This window comes from Trifolium pratense, linkage group LG5, assembly GCF_020283565.1.
Source record: "Trifolium pratense cultivar HEN17-A07 linkage group LG5, ARS_RC_1.1, whole genome shotgun sequence".
NCBI classification, from domain to species: domain Eukaryota; kingdom Viridiplantae; phylum Streptophyta; class Magnoliopsida; order Fabales; family Fabaceae; genus Trifolium; species Trifolium pratense.
Genome location: NC_060063.1, coordinates 9,654,505 through 9,673,903, shown reverse-complemented (window position 1 = coordinate 9,673,903; position 19,399 = coordinate 9,654,505). Strand labels below are relative to the sequence as shown.

At 42.3% G+C, this 19,399-nt stretch overlaps 2 protein-coding genes across 2 annotated transcripts; one reads left to right on the top strand and one right to left on the bottom strand.

Annotated features, from left to right (window-relative positions):
• The first annotated feature begins 9,668 nt into the window (after positions 1–9,668).
• On the top strand, positions 9,669–12,747 carry LOC123886013. The gene is made up of 3 exons (XM_045935350.1): positions 9,669–10,566; positions 10,825–11,342; positions 12,721–12,747. The coding sequence occupies exons 1-3, from the start codon at positions 9,669–9,671 to the stop codon at positions 12,745–12,747; spliced, it is 1,443 nt and encodes a 480-aa protein (XP_045791306.1).
• A 2,655-nt stretch (positions 12,748–15,402) lies between these two features.
• On the bottom strand, positions 15,403–17,730 carry LOC123886012. Its single transcript, XM_045935349.1, has 2 exons — positions 16,547–17,730; positions 15,403–16,445 (listed from the first exon to the last, which is right to left on the bottom strand). The coding sequence occupies exons 1-2, from the start codon at positions 17,481–17,483 to the stop codon at positions 15,403–15,405; spliced, it is 1,980 nt and encodes a 659-aa protein (XP_045791305.1). The 5' UTR covers positions 17,484–17,730.
• Positions 17,731–19,399: the final 1,669 nt, after the last annotated feature.

The following is a 19,399-nucleotide window of genomic DNA, read 5'->3' as shown; positions in this document are numbered from 1 at the left end:
CAATTTGCTGAGTATAGGCCAACTGCAGCAGAAAAATCTTACAATAGTGTTCAAGAATGATACTTGTAAAGTGTACCATGAAGAAAAGGGATTGATTATGTTCACTCACATGTCAATGAATAGAATGTACATAATCAAAGCACCAGTGTTGATTCCACATTGTTACAAGGCAGCTCAAAGCAATGATGCTCAGCTTTGGCATCAAAGATATGGACACTTAAGCTTCAAAGGGATCAACATCTTGGCCCTGAAGAAGATGGTACAAGGCCTACCATATGTGAAGGAACCAGAACAAAAGTGTGACAGCTGCATGAAGGGAAAGCAACAGAGAGAATCCATGCCAAAGAAAAGTCTCTAGAGAGCTAGTGAGAAATTGCAGCTTGTACACTCAGATATCTGTGGCCCTATCAATCCTGAATCTAATGGCAAGAAGAGATACTTCATCACCTTTATTGATGATCTGAGCAGAAAGACATGGACTTACTTCTTGAGTGAAAATTCTGAAGCATTCATTGCCTTTCAGAAATTCAAGGCTATGGTAGAGAATGAGACTAAACTCAAGATACAATGCTTGAGAACTGACAGAGGTGGTGAATATACATCTACTGCATTTAATGAATACTGTGATGTTCAAGGGATCAAAAGACAACTTACAGCTGCTTACACACCTCAACAGAATGGAGTTTCTGAGAGGAAGAATAGGACAATTATGAATAGGGTGAGAAGCATGTTGAAAGACAAGAATGTACCAAAGAATTTTTGGCCTGAAGCAGTCAACTGGTCAGTACATATACTCAATAGATGTCCTACTTTTGCAGTAAAAGATGTCACACCAGAGGAGGCATGGAATGGAATCAAACCTTCAGTAAGCCATTTTAAAGTTTTTGGTTCCATTGCTTATGTTCATGTACCTGATAATCTGAGAAAAAAGCTTGATGACAAAAGCATTGTCTGCATTCACTTGGGCATAAGTGATGAATCCAAGGCCTATAAGTTGTATGATCCCATGAAGAGAAAGATAGTGGTTAGCAAAGATGTAATATTTGATGAAACAAAACAATAGAATTGGGAAATTAAAGAAATTGAAACAGTTAAGGGAAGAGAAGTGATCCCTGACACAGATGCTTGCTCAACAAGCAAACACAGTGAAGAAGCAAATGAGGGTTATGATGATCACAATGAACTTATGAATGGGAATGAAGGTGATCACAATGATGTGGTTGATCAAATAGTTCCAGATTCAGAAGATAGTGATGAAGAAGATAACCCTCCATTGGACAAAAGAGTTTCAAAAAGACCAGGATACCTTGATGATTTTGTAACAGATGAAGCTGAGATGCACAATCTTGTTATCTTCACTCCCATCACTGATCCCATTACTTATGAAGAGGCATGTAAACATGATACTTGGAGAAAAGCCATGGATGCTGAAATTGCAGCTATTGAAAGCAATAATACTTGGGAGCTCACTGCATTACCAGCTGGTACAAAGAAGATTGGAGTGAAGTGGATATACAAAACCAAGTACAATGAACAGGGCAAAATTGAAAAATATAAAGCAAGATTGGTTGCAAAAGCCTACTCTCAGCAGCAAGGCATAGACTACAATGAAGTGTTTGCACCTGTTGCAAGGTGGGACACTATCAGAACTATTCTTTCTATAGCTGCTTTGAAAAACTGGTATGTGTTTCAGCTTGATGTGAAAAGTACTTTTCTGCATGGAGAACTCAATGAGGAAGTGTATGTAGACCAGCCTCTAGGGTATCAAAAGAAAAATAAGCAACTGGTGTACAGACTGAAGAAGTCATTGTATGATTTAAAACAGGCACCAAGGGCTTGGTACAGCAAGATAGAAGCTTATTTCAATCATGAAGGATTTGAAAAGTGTCCTCATGAGCATACCCTATTTGTCAAGAGTGAAACAGATGGAAGAGTCATAGTAGTGAGTCTCTATGTTGATGACTTGATCTTCACATGCAATGATGAAAAGTTGTTTGCTGATTTCAAGAGCTCCATGTAAAGCAATTTTGCATTGACTGATTTAGGGAAGATGAGATACTTCCTTGGTGTGGAAGTAAATCAAGATGGTAATGGAATATTTTTGTATCAACAAAAATATGTAGTTGAAATCTTGCAGAGATTTGGAATGAATGATTGTAACAGTCTAAGCAACCCTAAAGTACCTGGAAGTAAGCTACAGAAAGATGAAACAGGACAAGCCAGCAATTCAACACTATACAAGCAAATGGTAGGGTGTTTGATGTACTTGCTTGCCACCAGACCTGACCTTGCTTTTTCTGTTTGCTTAGTGGCAAGATACATGGAAAGGCCAACTGAAATCCATATGGCTGCTGTGAAAAGAATACTTAGATACTTGAAGGGAACAGTTAGCTATGGCTTATGGTATGAAAGAGGAAAAGGAGATGAGTTAGTTGGTTGGTCTGATTCTGATTATGCTAGTGACATTGATGACAGAAGAAGCACATTTGGCTATGTGTTTATGATTGGTACTAAGGCAGTTTCATGGTCTTCTAAGAAGCATCCAATTGTGGCATTATCTACTACTGAAGCTGAGTTCATTGCTGCAGCTGGTAGTGCTTGTCAGGGAATTTGGCTGTCCAGAATTTTGACTGTTATTGATGCAAGAGAGAAAAGTTGCATTACCATATATTGTGACAATAGCTCATCAATCATGCTATCCAAGAACCCTATGATGCATGGAAGAATCAAGCACATAGATGTAAGGTTCCATTTCTTGAGGGATTTGACTAAGGAAGGTATAATTCAGCTGGTTCACTGCTCATCCTTTGAGCAAGTTGCAGACATAATGACCAAGCCATTGAGTTTTGAAAGCTTCAGCAGAAACAGAGATAAGTCGGGATTGTGCACATTGGAGTTGATAAATTGATTGTAAATGATGTTCAATTTAGGGGAGCAATTGTTAGGATGCTCAATTGTGTTAGTTGTTTAGTCCAATTATGTGTGTAAATGTGTTTTAGTTGGTTGCTTGGGCCTTAAGGAAAGCTGGCCTGCAGCTTGGCCTGCAGCTTGCCTGCGCGCGCGTGCTTGGCCTGAGCCTGCTGGCCTGCCTTGCCTTAAGCCTAAGCTGTTTTGTGTTTGGGACTTTGCCTATATATAGGCTTGTATTGTTGTTAGAGAATAATGAGAAGTACAGTTTTACTTCAACATCCTTTTGTAGGGATGGTAATTTTGTACTACTTTTATTTTGGTTACTTTTGGGGTAAAAGTCTAGTCTTCCATGTACATATTTTTTTCTCTTTTTATTTATATTAGGTTTAAATGTCGTTTTAACCTCTCATGTTTCACAATTGCTTGATTTTATCCCTTCAAATTTCAATTGCTCGATTTTAACCTCTTAAGTTTCACAAGTGCTCGATTTTCGCACCCTAAGTCATTGGATCCATGAGAAAAAAAAAATAGATTCAAATTACAAAAAGAAAAAACAACATTATAGAGCACAATTAGATCCATGAATGAATAGTAGTGATCTTACAACATTATATGATATATGGCACAATTACAAAAAGAGATTCAAATTCAATTGAGAAAATGTACTTTTAAATAAAAACACTACTAATTAAGCTTTAACTTTTCTATAACTTCCAATTCAAAAGAATAAACATATAAAAACAACAAACTGAAATCAAAGAATAAAAGAAAACATAGGTATATATGGTGAAATGAATAACACATATTTATAGTAACCCATTGGTGAAAACATTGTCTACTTTCTCCTTCCAAAGATCTGCCCCATAGTTGGAAGTTTAGTCCCGGCCGAGGTGGAGGAGGAGGAGGAGGAGGATGGCCTAGTGGTTGGACAAAGAATTTTTTGAATGTTTGGATTGTTAGAACTCATGGTGCAATTCAGCAAATAGCTTATAAAATTCAAGTTTTGAATGAAAGATATCTATCAATATAATGGTGGAATGAGTATCGAAGAAGCTATGAAGGAGCTTATATATAGAAATCATATATAGCTAGCCCTATAGGAGTTTCCAAGTAAAAGCATTATTATGAAAATGGTGATTTTCTTAAAAATTTCGATGTTTTATTTATTAAACGTTTTTCCAAGTATTCTTGTGCATTACGAAAGGTTAAATTACCATGCATATTAGCTTCAATTCAAATAAAGTTGAATTTGTCAAACATTTATTATTTGCATAAACCTTGGAACGTAACATGAATTTTACAACCGGCACTGTTAACTACACGCCTTACACACGGACGGTGGCCATATAGTAAATATCATGCAAGTATATAATTAACTATGAATTTCATAGTTTTTTTTTAATGAAGAATTTGCTATTCATTTTATTTTAATATGTATCGGTATACCGTTAAAGTGAAAGATTTTAATAGTGTTAAAAATTAATAAACATTATTTGTGAACCTATTAAAATTATCCATTCCAACAGTGTAAAATAAGTATGGGTACGGTGTTCGTGATTCAATTTGGATCGATTTTGTGACAAAAACTTATCAGATCCAAAATATATTTATTCGTGGTTCAGTTCGGTTTTGGATCACAAATAAAAAAATACTATCCGATCCAATTTTATGCGGTTTACTTTATCGGTTTTTTAATATCCAAATTATAAATTGTAACTTTTTTTATCATATAAAACACTATAAAATAATAGTTTAACTTCTTGACGAAATAGATATTAAGTTTGAAGTAAAATATAATATATAATATATTAAAAATTAATATTATGGAGTGACAAAATTTAAACAAAAAGTAAAAAATAGATTAAATTAAACAAATCAATATATTGAAAAAATTTAAAATGAAAAAAAAATAGTTTAATGCAATATATATATATATATATATATATATAAATATATATATATTCTTACTAATTAAAAAATAAAAAAGTATTAAAATATATGTATGTGGTTTAGTTTGGTTTGGATCGGTTTTGAAAAATCAATTCAATCCGATCTAGCGGTTTTCACAAAAGGACATCCAAACACATCCAAAAATATTTTATTTTTTGCGATTTTCGGTTTTTTTTGTTCGGTTTGCATTTTTTATTTGGCTTGTTTTGAATTTGAGCACCCTAACAACAAGTACATATCCAAATAAGATATGTACCGAAGAATTCAAATTTTTCAAATTATTTTTTGTAAAATTGAAGATTTTTTTCCATCAATCAATGAAAATAAATCCCACATAAATAGATATGCGTGCGAAGTAAAATTTAATTAAAAAGTATAAGTTTGTGGATATCTCATACAAAATTACGCTTATTTTCATTGATTGTTGAGTAAATATATACAATTTTTCAATAAGATAATGTATATCTTACTAATAATTTATTTTATAAGAAACAAATTTATTAAAATACATACACGGTCCAATATTCATTTTTTAAAAAAATATTTTGTATGCATTTTGATGAAATTTAAGTGATAATTTCGGAAATAAATTCTGAAAATAATTTATACAATAAAATATTCGTTTATAAAAATAAGTTTAGAGTCTCGACGTTATAAGTATATTGGATTAAAATTATTTAAATTTACAATTACAATAATATATCTTAAAAATAAATATAATAAGCGATGAATATTCAATGCAAAAATAAAAAGTATAACAATTTTTTTTAATGGAAAATAGATAAATATATATATATATATAATGGAGAAAACGGTCAGAATAAAAAGTATAACAATTAATAGACAATATAGATATACAAATTAATTCCTTAAAATATTATACCAACTAAGTGCGAATCTTCATTCTTATCTTTAAAAATATCATCATACGGTATTAATTTTAATGCATAAAAAGGAATAGTTGAATCATCAATTGATTTTACGGCCGTTATATTTTTGAAGAATAGTTTCCGTTCATTGGAAGTGGGTTTAAATTTATAGTCGTTCTTAGAAATTGAAAAACTCCTCCGTTCCTTTTTATAAGAAAGATTTTGAAACATAATTAGTTATTTTTCTAAAAAAAATTGACCAATTTTCAAATGTTTTAAATGTTTAATTTCATTTATACTATACCCTTATTTATTGACACATCATGTAATGGATTTTAAAACACATGACATGTCATATTCATTAAATAACGTGACAACAATTATTAAACGCATGTGTAAAATAATTTTACACATATTAAATTCAATAAATATTAGCATAGAAAAATAATTTCAGTTAATATAAAATCATGTTAGTAAAATTTAATAATGAAAAAAATTGATTTGTACTCTTTCATCCTTGAAAATCATATTGACTAAGGGCCGGTGTGGATTGACTTATTTTTTAAATTATGCAAAACAACTTATACATATAAAAAAGCTTTTATGTATTATTAATACATTATTATAGGTTTTTTATGATAGTTTATGAGAAAATAACTTATAGGTAGTAAAATTGCACTTTTCTAAATATTATTTAAACACATTCAGAACAGAAGTTGAGGATCCATTTCGTTTCTCTCATCACCATAACACTAAAAGAGGGAACAAGACGACTAATTGGAGGCAGATATAGTGATAATGGAGAGAGGACAAATCATGCATAACTATAATTTTCTTATAAACACTTAATTTGACTGATTATATATAATCTCTATTTCATTATGTTGATGATTTATTTCAATGCTTAATGTTTTTTCGATGTAAAACTTTGAAATTGATTATTTTATTAGAAAGTTCTATGCATAGACTTTTTACTTAAAGAATATGAAATAAATTCATCGGTGAATGCTAGTTACTAGAGAAAGGGCTAGGTTTACAGTCACATACACTATCGAATCTTAATGTTATCGTATTGATTAATTGATCGAGATACGAAACGTACGATGAGCGATAGGTGAAAATACAATTGAAATCTAAATTATATATACTAGCGTGCAGACGGGCACTCTCGTGCCCGTCTGTCCGCTCTTTTTATTTTGTTATTGCACTAACGTGTATATATTTGACTATTATGTGTGAAAACAAAAAAAAAACTTGAAAAAAACACACATTGTAGTAAAAATAAGACAAAAAAATCCAGCACCATAAATAAAAAATAAAAAAAGACTTAAAAAACAAAATCATGGAACAGAGTGTTTGACAATGTCTGTCATTTTTAATGTGACTTAATTTGTTGTTTTTCAAAAACCAACTATTTATATATATATGAAAAATCTATAATATAATATTTTTATCCAACTTAGCAGAATAGAAAAAACGGGACACACAGACGGCCGCTGGATTGAAAAAAATAATAAGAAATAAAATTAAAGTACATGTTAGCGCAATAGAAAAAGTGGATCACACAAACGGGCACGGAACGTATCCGCTTCTTTTGGCATCTAGCGGTCAAACAGACAAGTTTTGTGCCCGTTTGTGTGGTCCGCGTTTTTTATTTTGCTATCATATATAAACCGTAAATATTTTACTAAGAATTTAATTTTTATTCAATTCAATTTTTGCGTACTTTTAGTTTTCATTTAAATAAAAGTTGTATATTATGTGAATTGATTGACATAATAGGTAAAGAAACAACTTGTTACCAATATATGTTAATATGTGATCTTATATTTGAAAAAATGTGATCTTATATTTGAAAAGTATTTTCAAAAAGACTCCATTCGATGTGTAGAACATAAGAATGAAAGTTCATGATGGTTGTCAATAGAAAAAAAAAACTTTGAACATAAAATGACAATCCATTTTCATAACTATCAATGTTCCGGTCAAGATAAGTCTTTATAGAGAGAGATATACATCCATAGTTAAAAATAAGACAAAATATATGTTTGTTAATTGTTGATTTCATGATCATACATATCTTTGTGAAGATAAAAAATAGATTTTTGACTTAAAACAATAATCAAACTCCTCTCTAATCTTCTACTTCTTCTTTAATAATTTTGTGTGCCTTTCGTAAGGATGACCTTCTGTTTTCATACTTTTTTCCTTGCTATAGTCTTCTCCCACTCTTTCCCCTTCTTTTCTATATCTATTTTTTTTTTTGTTGATGGTGTGAAGTGTCTTCTCTCCTCGTCAACCTTGAATAGATGCTGTTCTGGACTGGGCCAAGAGCTGGCCCAATCACTTATGCCCGACATTTGGGGCAAGGCCCAATAAGGGGATACTTCCCCGACACGTCAGCCAATGACGTGTCCTGCTCGACATAACAGATTAGCTCCACGCTAATCACGTGCTCGGCTATCCGTGCACGACGACTCATTCAGCCTTAGCTTAACAGCTAAGCAGCACGTTTAACACGTGCTCCATTGACCAACCATATCCGTCACGGAGTCATCCATTACCCGCCAATAGCGGAACGACTCCAAACCAGGATAGAGGCAAATAACTGCCTTCCCCTACGATACAGGGACTATCCTGGCAGTTGGACCTATTGGGCCGGTTATCCAGGCCCAATAGACCAACCTTTGGCCCAGCGCTGGGGGCACTATATAAGCTCTCCTATACAGGAGAGCCAGGTATTCTGATTCATTCTCAATATACTTTCTCTCTCTTCTTTGTATCTCTCTTGTTCACCTTGCTGACTTAGGCATCGGAGCACCTGCAGGTACAAACCCCCCCTTCGGTGTGGAAGCTTGCTCAACGGACCGGCCTCAACCTTTCTGATCAACAGGTTAGATCAGTGGCGCCGTCTGTGGGTACTGAGTTCTTCCCCATTCTTTAACCTTTCCTCAAAGAAACAAAGATAAAAAACCAAACCTCTCAAGAAACTTCATCATGGCCAGTTCTTCGCAGCCACTCAACACCGATACCGGCGACGATAACGTGCTCAACGTTCCATCCTCTCCGCCGCCGCAGCATAACACCGTGCTATCACCGGTGCGTGACAATACCGCCGTATCTCACGGTCCTGAAACCGACTCTCGCGACGGACGAGAAACTTCACTCTCGTCCGATGAAGAGGACGTCGAGATCCTAACCGATCGTCAGATGGGCAAACGCCCGCAATTGAAACAAGAAGCTCCGGCAAACAACGCCGAACAGCCCGCCGCCTTGGCCAACTCTGAGGTCGCAGCCTTGATCGCTGCCCTCAAACAAACAACGGAGGCCATGCAGGCTCAAAATCGTCGACTGGACGAGCAGAGCGAAAGAATCGCCGCGCTGGAGAAGAGCCGGCGTCGCAGAAAGACCAACTCTCCCCCGCGGAGACACCAGGCTACTCCTTCCCCTCCCCGTCCGGCGGCCGTCAAACATCGACGCCCCGACTTAGAGAGGGTCGAAGTTACTCCTCGGAAGAGGGATCGTACTCCTCCACATCGCGAGGGTAGGCTCTCCCCGGGCAAGAAAGGGAAGCACGAAGCCCCGCGCCGCCATTCACCTCAAGGGTTGAAGAACATGGCCAAGCATGGCGCGTCGGGCAGCTATCGTCCACGCAAATCTCGCAGTCCAACGCCCATGCCCGGCGATTATTCTCCCCGGTCTTCCGAGGACCATTCTCCCAACGGGAGCGACGAGGGCGATCCCCGATGCCCTCTTTCCAGAGACATCTTAAAGAAACATATTCCAAAGGGTTTCGAGAGACCTCCTACGCTCCCCGCGTATGATGGTTTGACCGACCCCGACGATCACATAGCCAATGTCAACGCGAACCTGGATTTCAGGAACATTAGCGGTGCCATTAGGTGCAGACTGTTCCCAACCACGCTGAGAAAGGGAGCAATGGCATGGTACCAAAGCCTGCCCCCTCAATCCATCCATTCATGGAGGGATCTTACTGAACAGTTTTCCAGACACTTCACTGCTTCCCGCAAGCACCCAAAGACTGTGCATGCCTTGGAGGCCATATACCAAGCTGAAGACGAAACTCTCCGCAACTTCGTCGAGAGATTCAACAAAGAGGCTGTGCAGGTCGAAACGACCGACGACATGAAGAAATACTTGCTGCAGAGGGGCCTTCGCCCGGGCAGCGATTTTGCTAAAGCTGTGGGCATAGAAAAACCACCCACCTGGGACGACCTCCTCCTAAAAGCTCAAAAGTACATCGACTACGAGGAGGTCCAGGCAGCTGATGTCGCTCGCCTTGCCCGACCTGGAAGCAGCCACCCTGCCCGTGAGCCCTCCCACAGGCACGACGACAGGGGAAGCGACCGGGGACACGATAGAGGCGGCGATCGGGGCGGCGAGAGGGGCAGAGACAGAAGGAGGGGCGACAGGCGTGAATCTCGTGGCCCTCCAAGCACATTCGCCACATACACCCCCCTCGTCAAATCACGGGGAGAAATATTTGCTGAGGTTCACATCTCTGAGTTTAACAGAGCGAATGTAAAACAGCCCAAGCCGACTCCCCTGAAGCCCGGCCAAGACAAGAATAGGTATTGCAGATACCACAAGAGTTATGGTCACAGGACCGACGATTGCATCCAGCTGAAGGATGCTATCGAAATATTGATAAGAAACGGACAGTTACGAGAGTTCGTAAAGAGAAACAATGACCCTCGACCAGAGGCCGCGGAGACTCGCGCCGTCGAGGAGGTAGTTCCCCCACCAGCCGGGCCGAGTGGCACCAAGCAGATCGCCATGAGCGTATCCCGGCCAGAAGATTTTAATATCCCCAGCTGTTTTGGGGACACCCAAACTAGTCCTACGCTTAGCACGGGGGACTACTTCACAGACTCACTCGTCATATCCGGCGGTCACATGGACAAGCACACCGTCGGATCAATAAAAAGAAAATTCGAGGATCTCATCAACACGTCCTCGAATATGAACGCAACGCTGGACAAGGCGAAGGGGCGATCAATGCCTTTAGCCTTCTATCGAGAAGAGCTGCCCGGTGGGACAGCCAATTTCCAAATTCCCCTCCTCGTCCGGGCAGACATGGCCAACATGGACGTTCGTCGGGTCCTCATCGATCCGGGGAGCTCTTGCGACATCATGTACGCCAGTTTGTTCAGGACCTTACAACTGGACGAGACACACCTCACCCCATACATGGGCTCAGACCTCACAGGATTCAATGGAGCAACTACTAGGCCTTGGGGTTATGTCGACCTGATCGTCACCTTTGGCTCCGAAGAGACTGCTAAGTCGATCAGGGTGAAATTCTTGGTCGTGGACTGCCCCTGCCTCTACCAGTGCATCATCGGCAGGACGGCCATAGCAGACCTGATGGCTGTCCCCTCCACCGCCCACCTGAAGATGAAATATTACACTCATAAGGGGCAGGTTGCTACTTTGCACGGGGACATCGAAGCCGCGAGGAGGTGCTTTGACGCAGCATCCAAAGGCAACAACTTCATTGGCAAAGCTCCTGAAGCAAAGAAGCCAAAGCCTTCCTCGGAAACACCACCAAAACCATCCCCGGAAGCACCACCAAGTCTGCCCGGTCCAAGTGTGAGCTCTGTTGATCTTGACAGCCGCACCTCCAAGAAAGAGCATAAGGAGGAGAAAAAGCTGAGGAAGGAGGAGAAGGAGGACGACGAGGCGAGCAAAGAGCATTATCGCCCCATTCCAGATGGAGACTTTGAGATAGTCCAGTTTGGCGAGGATCCAGAAAAAGGAGTCAAGATTGGGACAGGGCTCCCCGAGTTGGCGAGGAAGCAGCTGAAAGCCTGCCTTAGAGAAAATGCTGATTTGTTCGCGTGGCACGCTGCCGACATGCCCGGGCTGGATCCAAATATCGCTTGTCATCAACTTACTGTCGACCCACTTGCTAGTGCCGTAGTGCAACGTAGGCGTAGGCAGTCTCCCGAAAAAGCGGAGGCTGCTGAAAAAGCTGTAAAAGACCTCCTAGAGGCAAATTTTATTTCTGAAGCCAGATACACTACCTGGTTGTCAAACGTTGTACTAGTTAAAAAATCTAATGGAAAATGGCGCATGTGTGTTGACTATACCGATCTCAATAGGGCTTGCCCTAAAGATTCCTATCCTTTACCTTGCATTGATAAATTAGTCGATAATTCTTCTGGCTTTAAATTATTGTCTTTTATGGATGCATATTCAAGATACAACCAAATCCCAATGGCTGTGGCCGACAGGGGAAAAACAGCTTTCATGACCGAGTCGGGCAACTATTACTACAACGTAATGCCCTTCGGTCTAAAAAACGCTGGTGCTACATACCAGCGGATGATGAATAAAGTATTCCGGGCAGAAATAGGCGACATGCTCGAAGTCTACATGGACGACATGATCATAAAATCCCACGAGGAAATCGACCATACCGCCCACCTACGTAAGGTCTTCGAGCAGGCCAGAAAACACAACATGCGATTCAACCCAGAAAAGTGCACCTTCGGGGTACGAGCAGGAAAGTTCCTCGGATTCTACCTAACAGAACGAGGAATCGAAGCCAACCCCGACAAATGTCGTGCCTTTACGGAGCTCCCAACTCCGAGCAACAAAAAATCCATACAAACCCTGAACGGAATGCTGACCTCATTGTCTCGCTTCGTAGCAAAATCTGCTCAACACGCATTACCGCTTTTCAAATTACTAAGGAAAGAAGCTGTGTTCGAATGGACGGACGAGTGCGAGCAGGCCCTCCAACATCTTAAGAAGGCCCTGTCCGAACCCCCAGTCCTCTCGCGCCCGGATGTCGAGGAAGTGTTATACATCTACCTCTCCGTCGCATCTGAGGCCGTCAGCGCAGCCCTTGTCCGTGAAACAACGGAAGGACAAAAACCAGTGTACTTTACAAGCAAGGCTCTCCAGGGGCCCGAACTCAGATATACACAAATTGAGAAGGTGGCCCTTGCCTTGATCAACGCAGCAAGAAGACTACGTCACTACTTCCTAGCACACACAATCATAGTACGAACCAACCAACCCATCAAATCATTGCTTGGTCGACCAGACATGGCGGGCAGGATGCTCAAATGGTCCCTCGAGCTTTCCGAATTCGACATTCGTTACGAAAGCAGGAAAGCGCTAAAATCACAAGTCCTAGCAGACTTTGTGGCCGAAATGACGAGTCCAGCCTCCACGACAAGCGAGGCAGACAAATGGACAATATTCGTCGACGGAGCGTCAGGCTCCACGGGAGCAGGAGCAGGAATTATCCTGGAAAACGAAAATGGGATCATCATCGAAGTATCCCTAGCACTATCCTTCCCGACATCAAATAACCAAGCAGAATACGAAGCCTTCCTAGCAGGGCTACGGTTGGCCGAGGACATGGAGGCAAAAGAAGTAAAAATTTTCACAGATTCACAACTTGTTGCCTCACAAGTATTGGGAGAATATCAAGCCAAAAACGATAATCTCTCTGAATATCTAGCATTAGTGAAGGAAAAAATCACTAAGTTCGAATCCGTGGAGGTGCAACACGTTCCACGCGAGCACAACAAACGGGCAGATATCCTGTCCAAACTGGCGAGCACAAAAAAGAAAGGCGGAAACAAATCCGTCATTCAGGAAGTACTCCCCCGACCAAGCATCGAGAAGGCGAGCAACGTCCTCGACATAAATGTCATTGGAGACCAAAATTGCTGGATGACCCCCGTGTACAACTTCCTCGCGAATGGAACCCTCCCTGACGATCAGAAAGAGGCAGCAATAATTAGACGTCGAGCATGCGCATATGTCATCCTCGACGGAAAGTTATATAGAAGAGGATTCTCAATCCCACTCCTTAAATGTGTCGACGAGGAAACGGTCGACTACATCTTGCGCGAGGTACACGAGGGAATCAACGCCCAGCATCTGGGAGGAAGATCGCTGGCCAGGAAAGCTCTTCGAGCAGGATACTACTGGCCCACCATGCAGCAAGACGCAAAGGACCATGTGAAGAAATGCGACAAATGTCAACGACATGGGGACATGCACCTAGCTCCTCCCCACGAACTCAAATCTTTGTCGTCACCATGGCCCTTCGCTTGGTGGGGCATGGACATACTTGGCCCCTTCACAAAGGGACTCCACCAAAATAAATTTCTGATAGTCGCCGTGGACTACTTCACCAAGTGGGTAGAGGCTGAACCCCTCTCCGACATAACGTCGTTCAGGATACTCCGTTTCTTCAAACGCGACGTACTCTGCCGATTTGGGATACCACAGGCCGTCGTCACGGACAACGGGACACAATTCACGGACAAAGGCTTCCAAGACTTCCTCGCTGCCCTGGGGACTAAGCAACATTTCACTTCCGTGGAACATCCCCAAACTAACGGGCAAGCCGAGGCCGCCAACAGAGTAATCCTGCGCGGCCTACGTCGAAGATTGGACCAGAACAAAAAGAAATGGGTCGAGGAGCTCGAAAGCGTCCTTTGGGCCTATCGCACAACACCACACTCCACAACCGGGGAGACTCCATTTAGAATGGTATATGGAACAGAAGCAGTCATCCCCGTGGAGGTTGGCGAGCCATCTCGCCGAACCGAGCAACCGCTCGAAGAAGAAATGAACGACGAAGCTCTCCGTGAAGAGCTTGATCTCGTCGAAGAGATCCGCACGGGGGCATCCCTTCGGGAAGCCACCCTTAAACAAAAAATAGCTGCCCGACATGACGTCAAAGTCATCAAAAGAGAATTTGAAGTGGGCAGCCTCGTCTTAAGACGAAATGCTAAGGACTCCCAGGATGGTAAACTGGCGGCCAACTGGGAAGGACCATATCGCGTCATTGACAAAACAGAAAATGGCGCATATTATCTCGAGGATCTTCGAGGAAAGAAACTTCCTCGACCTTGGAACGCCCAAAAATTAAAACAATATTATAGCTAAGTTATTGCCAAAGCAAAAAACACTTCTAAAAGGCTGCTCGGATCCTCTAGCAACGAGCCCGACACCTCGACAACGGAAAGCACGCGGGCACACGTGCTCGTTCCAAATAATTGAAAAGGAGATACTCTGGCTCAGGAAGGGCAGAGCGTCTCCCCGACGAGGATGACCTTTGAGACAAGCTCCTCGTCTTCGTGCCAAGGCTTAACGCCCAGCTCGCGATGGGAAGTTCAAGCCGCGGGGGCGGGCACAACAACGTGTCGGCGTCCGTATTAGCCTAAGAAAACAACTCTAGGCGCTTAGTTAGTTCCCTAAACTTTCTAAGTTAAATCCGAGGACGACCTCCTCGACGAAACGCGCTCGCAACAAAAAACTTACAAATATAAAAACGGTTTTGTCGAGCAGGCATACAACAATGTCGAGCAAGTATACGAATATCAAAACCAAAAATTTGTTAAGTTAAAAACGAGCAAGCATAAAGACATGCATATTTCACACAGGCATAACTTAGCAAAAACAAAGAGCAATAACTTAAACATACATACGAGGAGATAAAATAGACGAGCAGGATGAATAAAACGATCATTGTTATAAATACCGGGCATAAAAACCCATTTGTTCAGGTGTTACAAAAACCGGGCACGCAGGCCCCCAAATATTGTTCAAAATAAATTGTCAGAAAAGCAAATAAATTACAAGTCATTGGCGCGCAGGCCCAAATAAAAAACCGGGGAGATCAGGAGCTTTCATCATGACCCTCTGGGTTGCCCTCTGGTACCCTCTCCTCCCCGACAACCTCCTCTTCGACTTCCTCATCCTCCTCGTCCTCATCATCAACCGCTTCCGCATCCAGCTTCTCCTCCTCAAGCTCCATTTCCCTGTACTCTTCGGGAATGATGATCTGCCCGTTCTCAACCCGTTTGAGTTTGTGAATACCTTCAGTGATCAGGTCACGCTCGGCATTCACAACCCTAAGTTGGGCGATCGCATTCTTCCATCCATGGATCATGCTCGCCAACATCAGACCACGCTGCCTCTTGATCTCCTTGACTAGGTCAGCCCGACTTACCATCTTGGAAATCTCAGCACCCTCATCGGCAACAGGAGCCAGCTTGGACTGTAGGTCAGCTATCACCTCTTCCATCTGTTTCTTCTCCTCGGCACCCCGGGTCTCCACATCCTCGAGCTTTTTCTTTGTCTCTTTCAGCTCATCCCGGGTCAACCGAACATCCTCCAGCAAATTTCCATAGTTCTCCTGCTTGCCACGGAGATCAATCAACTCCCCTTCCATCTGCACAATCTTCCCTTCCAGCTTGGCATTCCGAGCAGCCAACCTCTCCGCCTCGTGAGTTGGTCCCCCTTCATTTAGCACCAAGGCTGTCTCCGCCAGACGGATGACAGCAGCAACATCCTCGTTGAGCTGCTTCTGTCGGGCAGATGCAGAAACGCCCAGTATATAATTCTTCTCCGAAGCGGGCACCTGGAGGGGATTCTTGTCGAAGTATTTCTGGTCGCTCAAGCATGCGGGGAGAACGAAGCCACCGTCCCCCTCTGACAAGTCGACGATGGGCGTCATCTGCTCCTCCCGATGCCTCTTCGAACGACCACCCGGAGTCCCAGCTGAACTTCCTACCGGGGAAGATTGAGAGACGCTCCCCGAAACACCCTGATCGCCCATCAAAATAGTTGGCTTGGCCCTCCTCGCCTTTTTCCTAGCCTTCTCTCCCTTCTGTTCAGCAGCTATCCTGACAAGCTCACTAGCAAGATCTGCCATCCTACCTGCAAAGTTAAAAACGTGGTCAGAATCACGGGGAGAAATCAAACATAAAAATATTCAAATTCATTACAAGTAAAAGACGGGCAGGCAGAAAAACGGATACCCAGCAGAGTGTCCTCGGCTGAAACAGTCTTGCACGACAACAACAGTTTGGTATTAACAAAACGAGGCTCGATCCTCGGTTTACCATGCTTGTCCAATGCAACCTCCCCTAAGCTGGTCATGACCTTGCAAGGCTTAAAGCCATCCACATATGTTTGGAGCTTTTGAAAGCCCGCCATTTCGGCCGGGGTAAGATCCTCGGCAGCAGTTAGATACTCGTCGGTCCGCAAATCAAAATGCTCCGACGACCACGATAATGGAAACCGGAGAACCCACTCCGTCACCTGTCCCCCCTCCTCGTCCATCTGAGGAGTCCCGTCCTCGTTGAACACAGGCCTCTCCATGTGCAGGGAATCTTGGGCAAACTCTGTCACTGCCCTCACCACATAATATCTCTCCTTGAAGCCCCGAGCAGACTCAACAAACATCCTAAATATCTTGCTCGACTGATGCTTCAAGGAAATCCAACCCTGCCGATCCCCGACTCTCTGACGTTGGATTTGAAAGATATAGAAAAATAAGGCAACGGTAGCCTCTACCTCCAGATACCGACATAGGATCTGGTATGCCCGGATGAATGCCAATGAATTCGGGTGAAGCTGGGAAGGAGCCACTCTTAGCCGGCCAAAAATTCCAGCTTCGAGATCGTTGAAGGGCAGCCGAAATCCCAGCTCTTTGAACGCCATCTCGTACATAGTAAAACTACACCCCGCGTACGACGAACAAACCCGCTCCCCTTCGGCGGGCATATGAACCTCCCAGTTCTCCGAACCAGCCTCCTCGACGACAGTAAAAAGCCGCGGATCCTGCGCGGTAATCGTCGAAGCAATCCCCCGGGGCTCGGGCGCAACCCAAGCCAGCTCTGGGTCAGTAATAGTGTCGACCAGCTTGTGTTTCGACGTGGCTTGGCTCCCCGTTACTTCCTCCACGTCGGACATTTTGAGTACCTGAAAAGCAGCGAAAATAAAGTGAATTCGACAGTAATCAAATCCACCCTTTCACCGCAAATCAAGTGAAAGGGCGTAAATTAGGACGAGGACACTGCCCCCGACCAAAAGCCCTTATCAAAATGGCAAACAAAACAGAGAAACCGGGGAAAACCACTTAACAAAGCCTAAAAACGGGGAGAAGGTCCCCGACACAAGACATGGCTCGACACTTGAAACCAAACTCTAGTTTGGATAAAATCCCAAGCTAAAAACGGGAAGAAGCTCCCCGACACAGAGTTTTTACAAACTCATTTATCCACAAATTTCCCAGCGAAATAACGGGGAGAAGGTCCCCGACAGTTAAAACATTCGCGAAAGCGAAAACGGGGAGAAGGTCCCCGACGCAGAGTTCTTACAAACTCATTTTCCAGCTAAATTCTTAAGTTAAAAACGGGGAGAAGCTCCCCGACATTCATAAAAATTGTCAAAGACACGCATAATTCGCGAAGGCGAAAACGGGGAGAAGCTCCCCGATACAAGGTCCAGCTAACCTAGCTTTTTGCTACAATAAACGGGGAGAAATAACGATTCAATTCTCCCCGACGAAATAATGATTGTAACGGGGAGAGGAAACAACACTCTCCTCCCCGACAAAAAACGCATAGAATCCCAGAAACTTGAACACTGTTCTTCATCAATGTTTTCCCAGAACGCATGAATGTTCATCAACATTCAAGATGATTTTCCAGAAATTCATCACTATCTACCCCCTGTTTCCCAGAAAACCCATCGCGGTTCATCAATACTCATCATTTTTCCAGAAAAACTTCATCACAACGAAGAAACGGAAAAGGGGAAAGCCTAAATCATGATACAAAATCATCGTTTAACAGTAATCCTACCACACAACTAAACACTAAATCACACTAAACTAAAAGGTTTAGAACCACCAAACATAGTGAAAAATGGGTCACAAAAAAACCCAAAACAAAACATAAACCCAAAATAAACCAAAGATTGGCTCTAAATCTGAATGCACTCAAAGCAAAAACACAAATCAAAAGGCATAAATTTGGAAATCAAAACAGAGTAGAACACATTACCTGTTTGAAGGAAGACTTGAAGCACAAAAAAGTAGAAGCTTTGGTAAACTCTGAACCTTCGAAAAGCAAAAAGCAAGCAGCAACAAGTGCAGAGGAAACAAAGAGGTGAAGAAGGGAAAAGTTGCAAATGACCTTTCTTCCCCCTATTTATAGACTCTCCAAACCCTGCACCTGCATCACAAAAAGATACGCCCTTTCCATCCTCCACCGTTGATAAAATCCAACGGTCACGATCAAAAGCCATTAAGCGGCCCTGATTGAATCTCATGAGAAAACCAAAGGACGAATCGATCCAACGATCCACAAGCCTCCTCGTAAAACGAAGCAACGATCACATTTCCCCAAGTCATAATTGCACTTTTTAATAAAGGCGACACGTGGCAGCAGCAGACGAAACGTCTGTCTTTTCATTTCCCATCAAACAGACGATACGATCCCCGAGGGACTCATCGCTATCCCCAACGCAAATATCTCCTCGACTTTGCGAGCATACAGAAATCACGGGAAATTGGAACAAACTTCATATATAAACGTGCCCGTAAAAACAGGCAACATCAGCTAGATGTAACATACACAATATGTCCTCGACAATTTGTCGAGGAACTAAAAAACCAATAATTTCCAAGGGAAAAAAAACCCTCTCCCCGTAATTTCCTCCACGAACATCGTGGCGCGCGTTACGAGCAAAAGGGAGCTTCCTCCTTGTAAAACCCTCCTCGTCGTGCCATAGAGGAATTTACGAGCAACATACAAATGCGCTCCTCGCTCAAACGAGCAACGATTATACTCAATGAATTATGAACTCCTCCTAGGAGTGACGGG

What these genes read in the sequence shown, in the direction of transcription:
- LOC123886013 (XM_045935350.1), top strand. Translation starts at nt 9,669, where the DNA reads ATGGCATGGTACCAAAGCCTGCCCCCTCAATCCATCCATTCATGGAGG. An exon ending in AGATTTTAATATCCCCAGCT is followed by an intron (nt 10,567 to 10,824) that starts GTTTTGGGGACA and finishes TCGTCCGGGCAG; the next exon opens with ACATGGCCAACATGGACGTT. An exon ending in CAAGTCTGCCCGGTCCAAGT is followed by an intron (nt 11,343 to 12,720) that starts GTGAGCTCTGTT and finishes TGATCAACGCAG; the next exon opens with CAAGAAGACTACGTCACTAC.
- LOC123886012 (XM_045935349.1), bottom strand. Translation starts at nt 17,483, where the DNA reads ATGTCCGACGTGGAGGAAGTAACGGGGAGCCAAGCCACGTCGAAACAC. An exon ending in AGCCGAGGACACTCTGCTGG is followed by an intron (nt 16,446 to 16,546) that starts GTATCCGTTTTT and finishes TTAACTTTGCAG; the next exon opens with GTAGGATGGCAGATCTTGCT.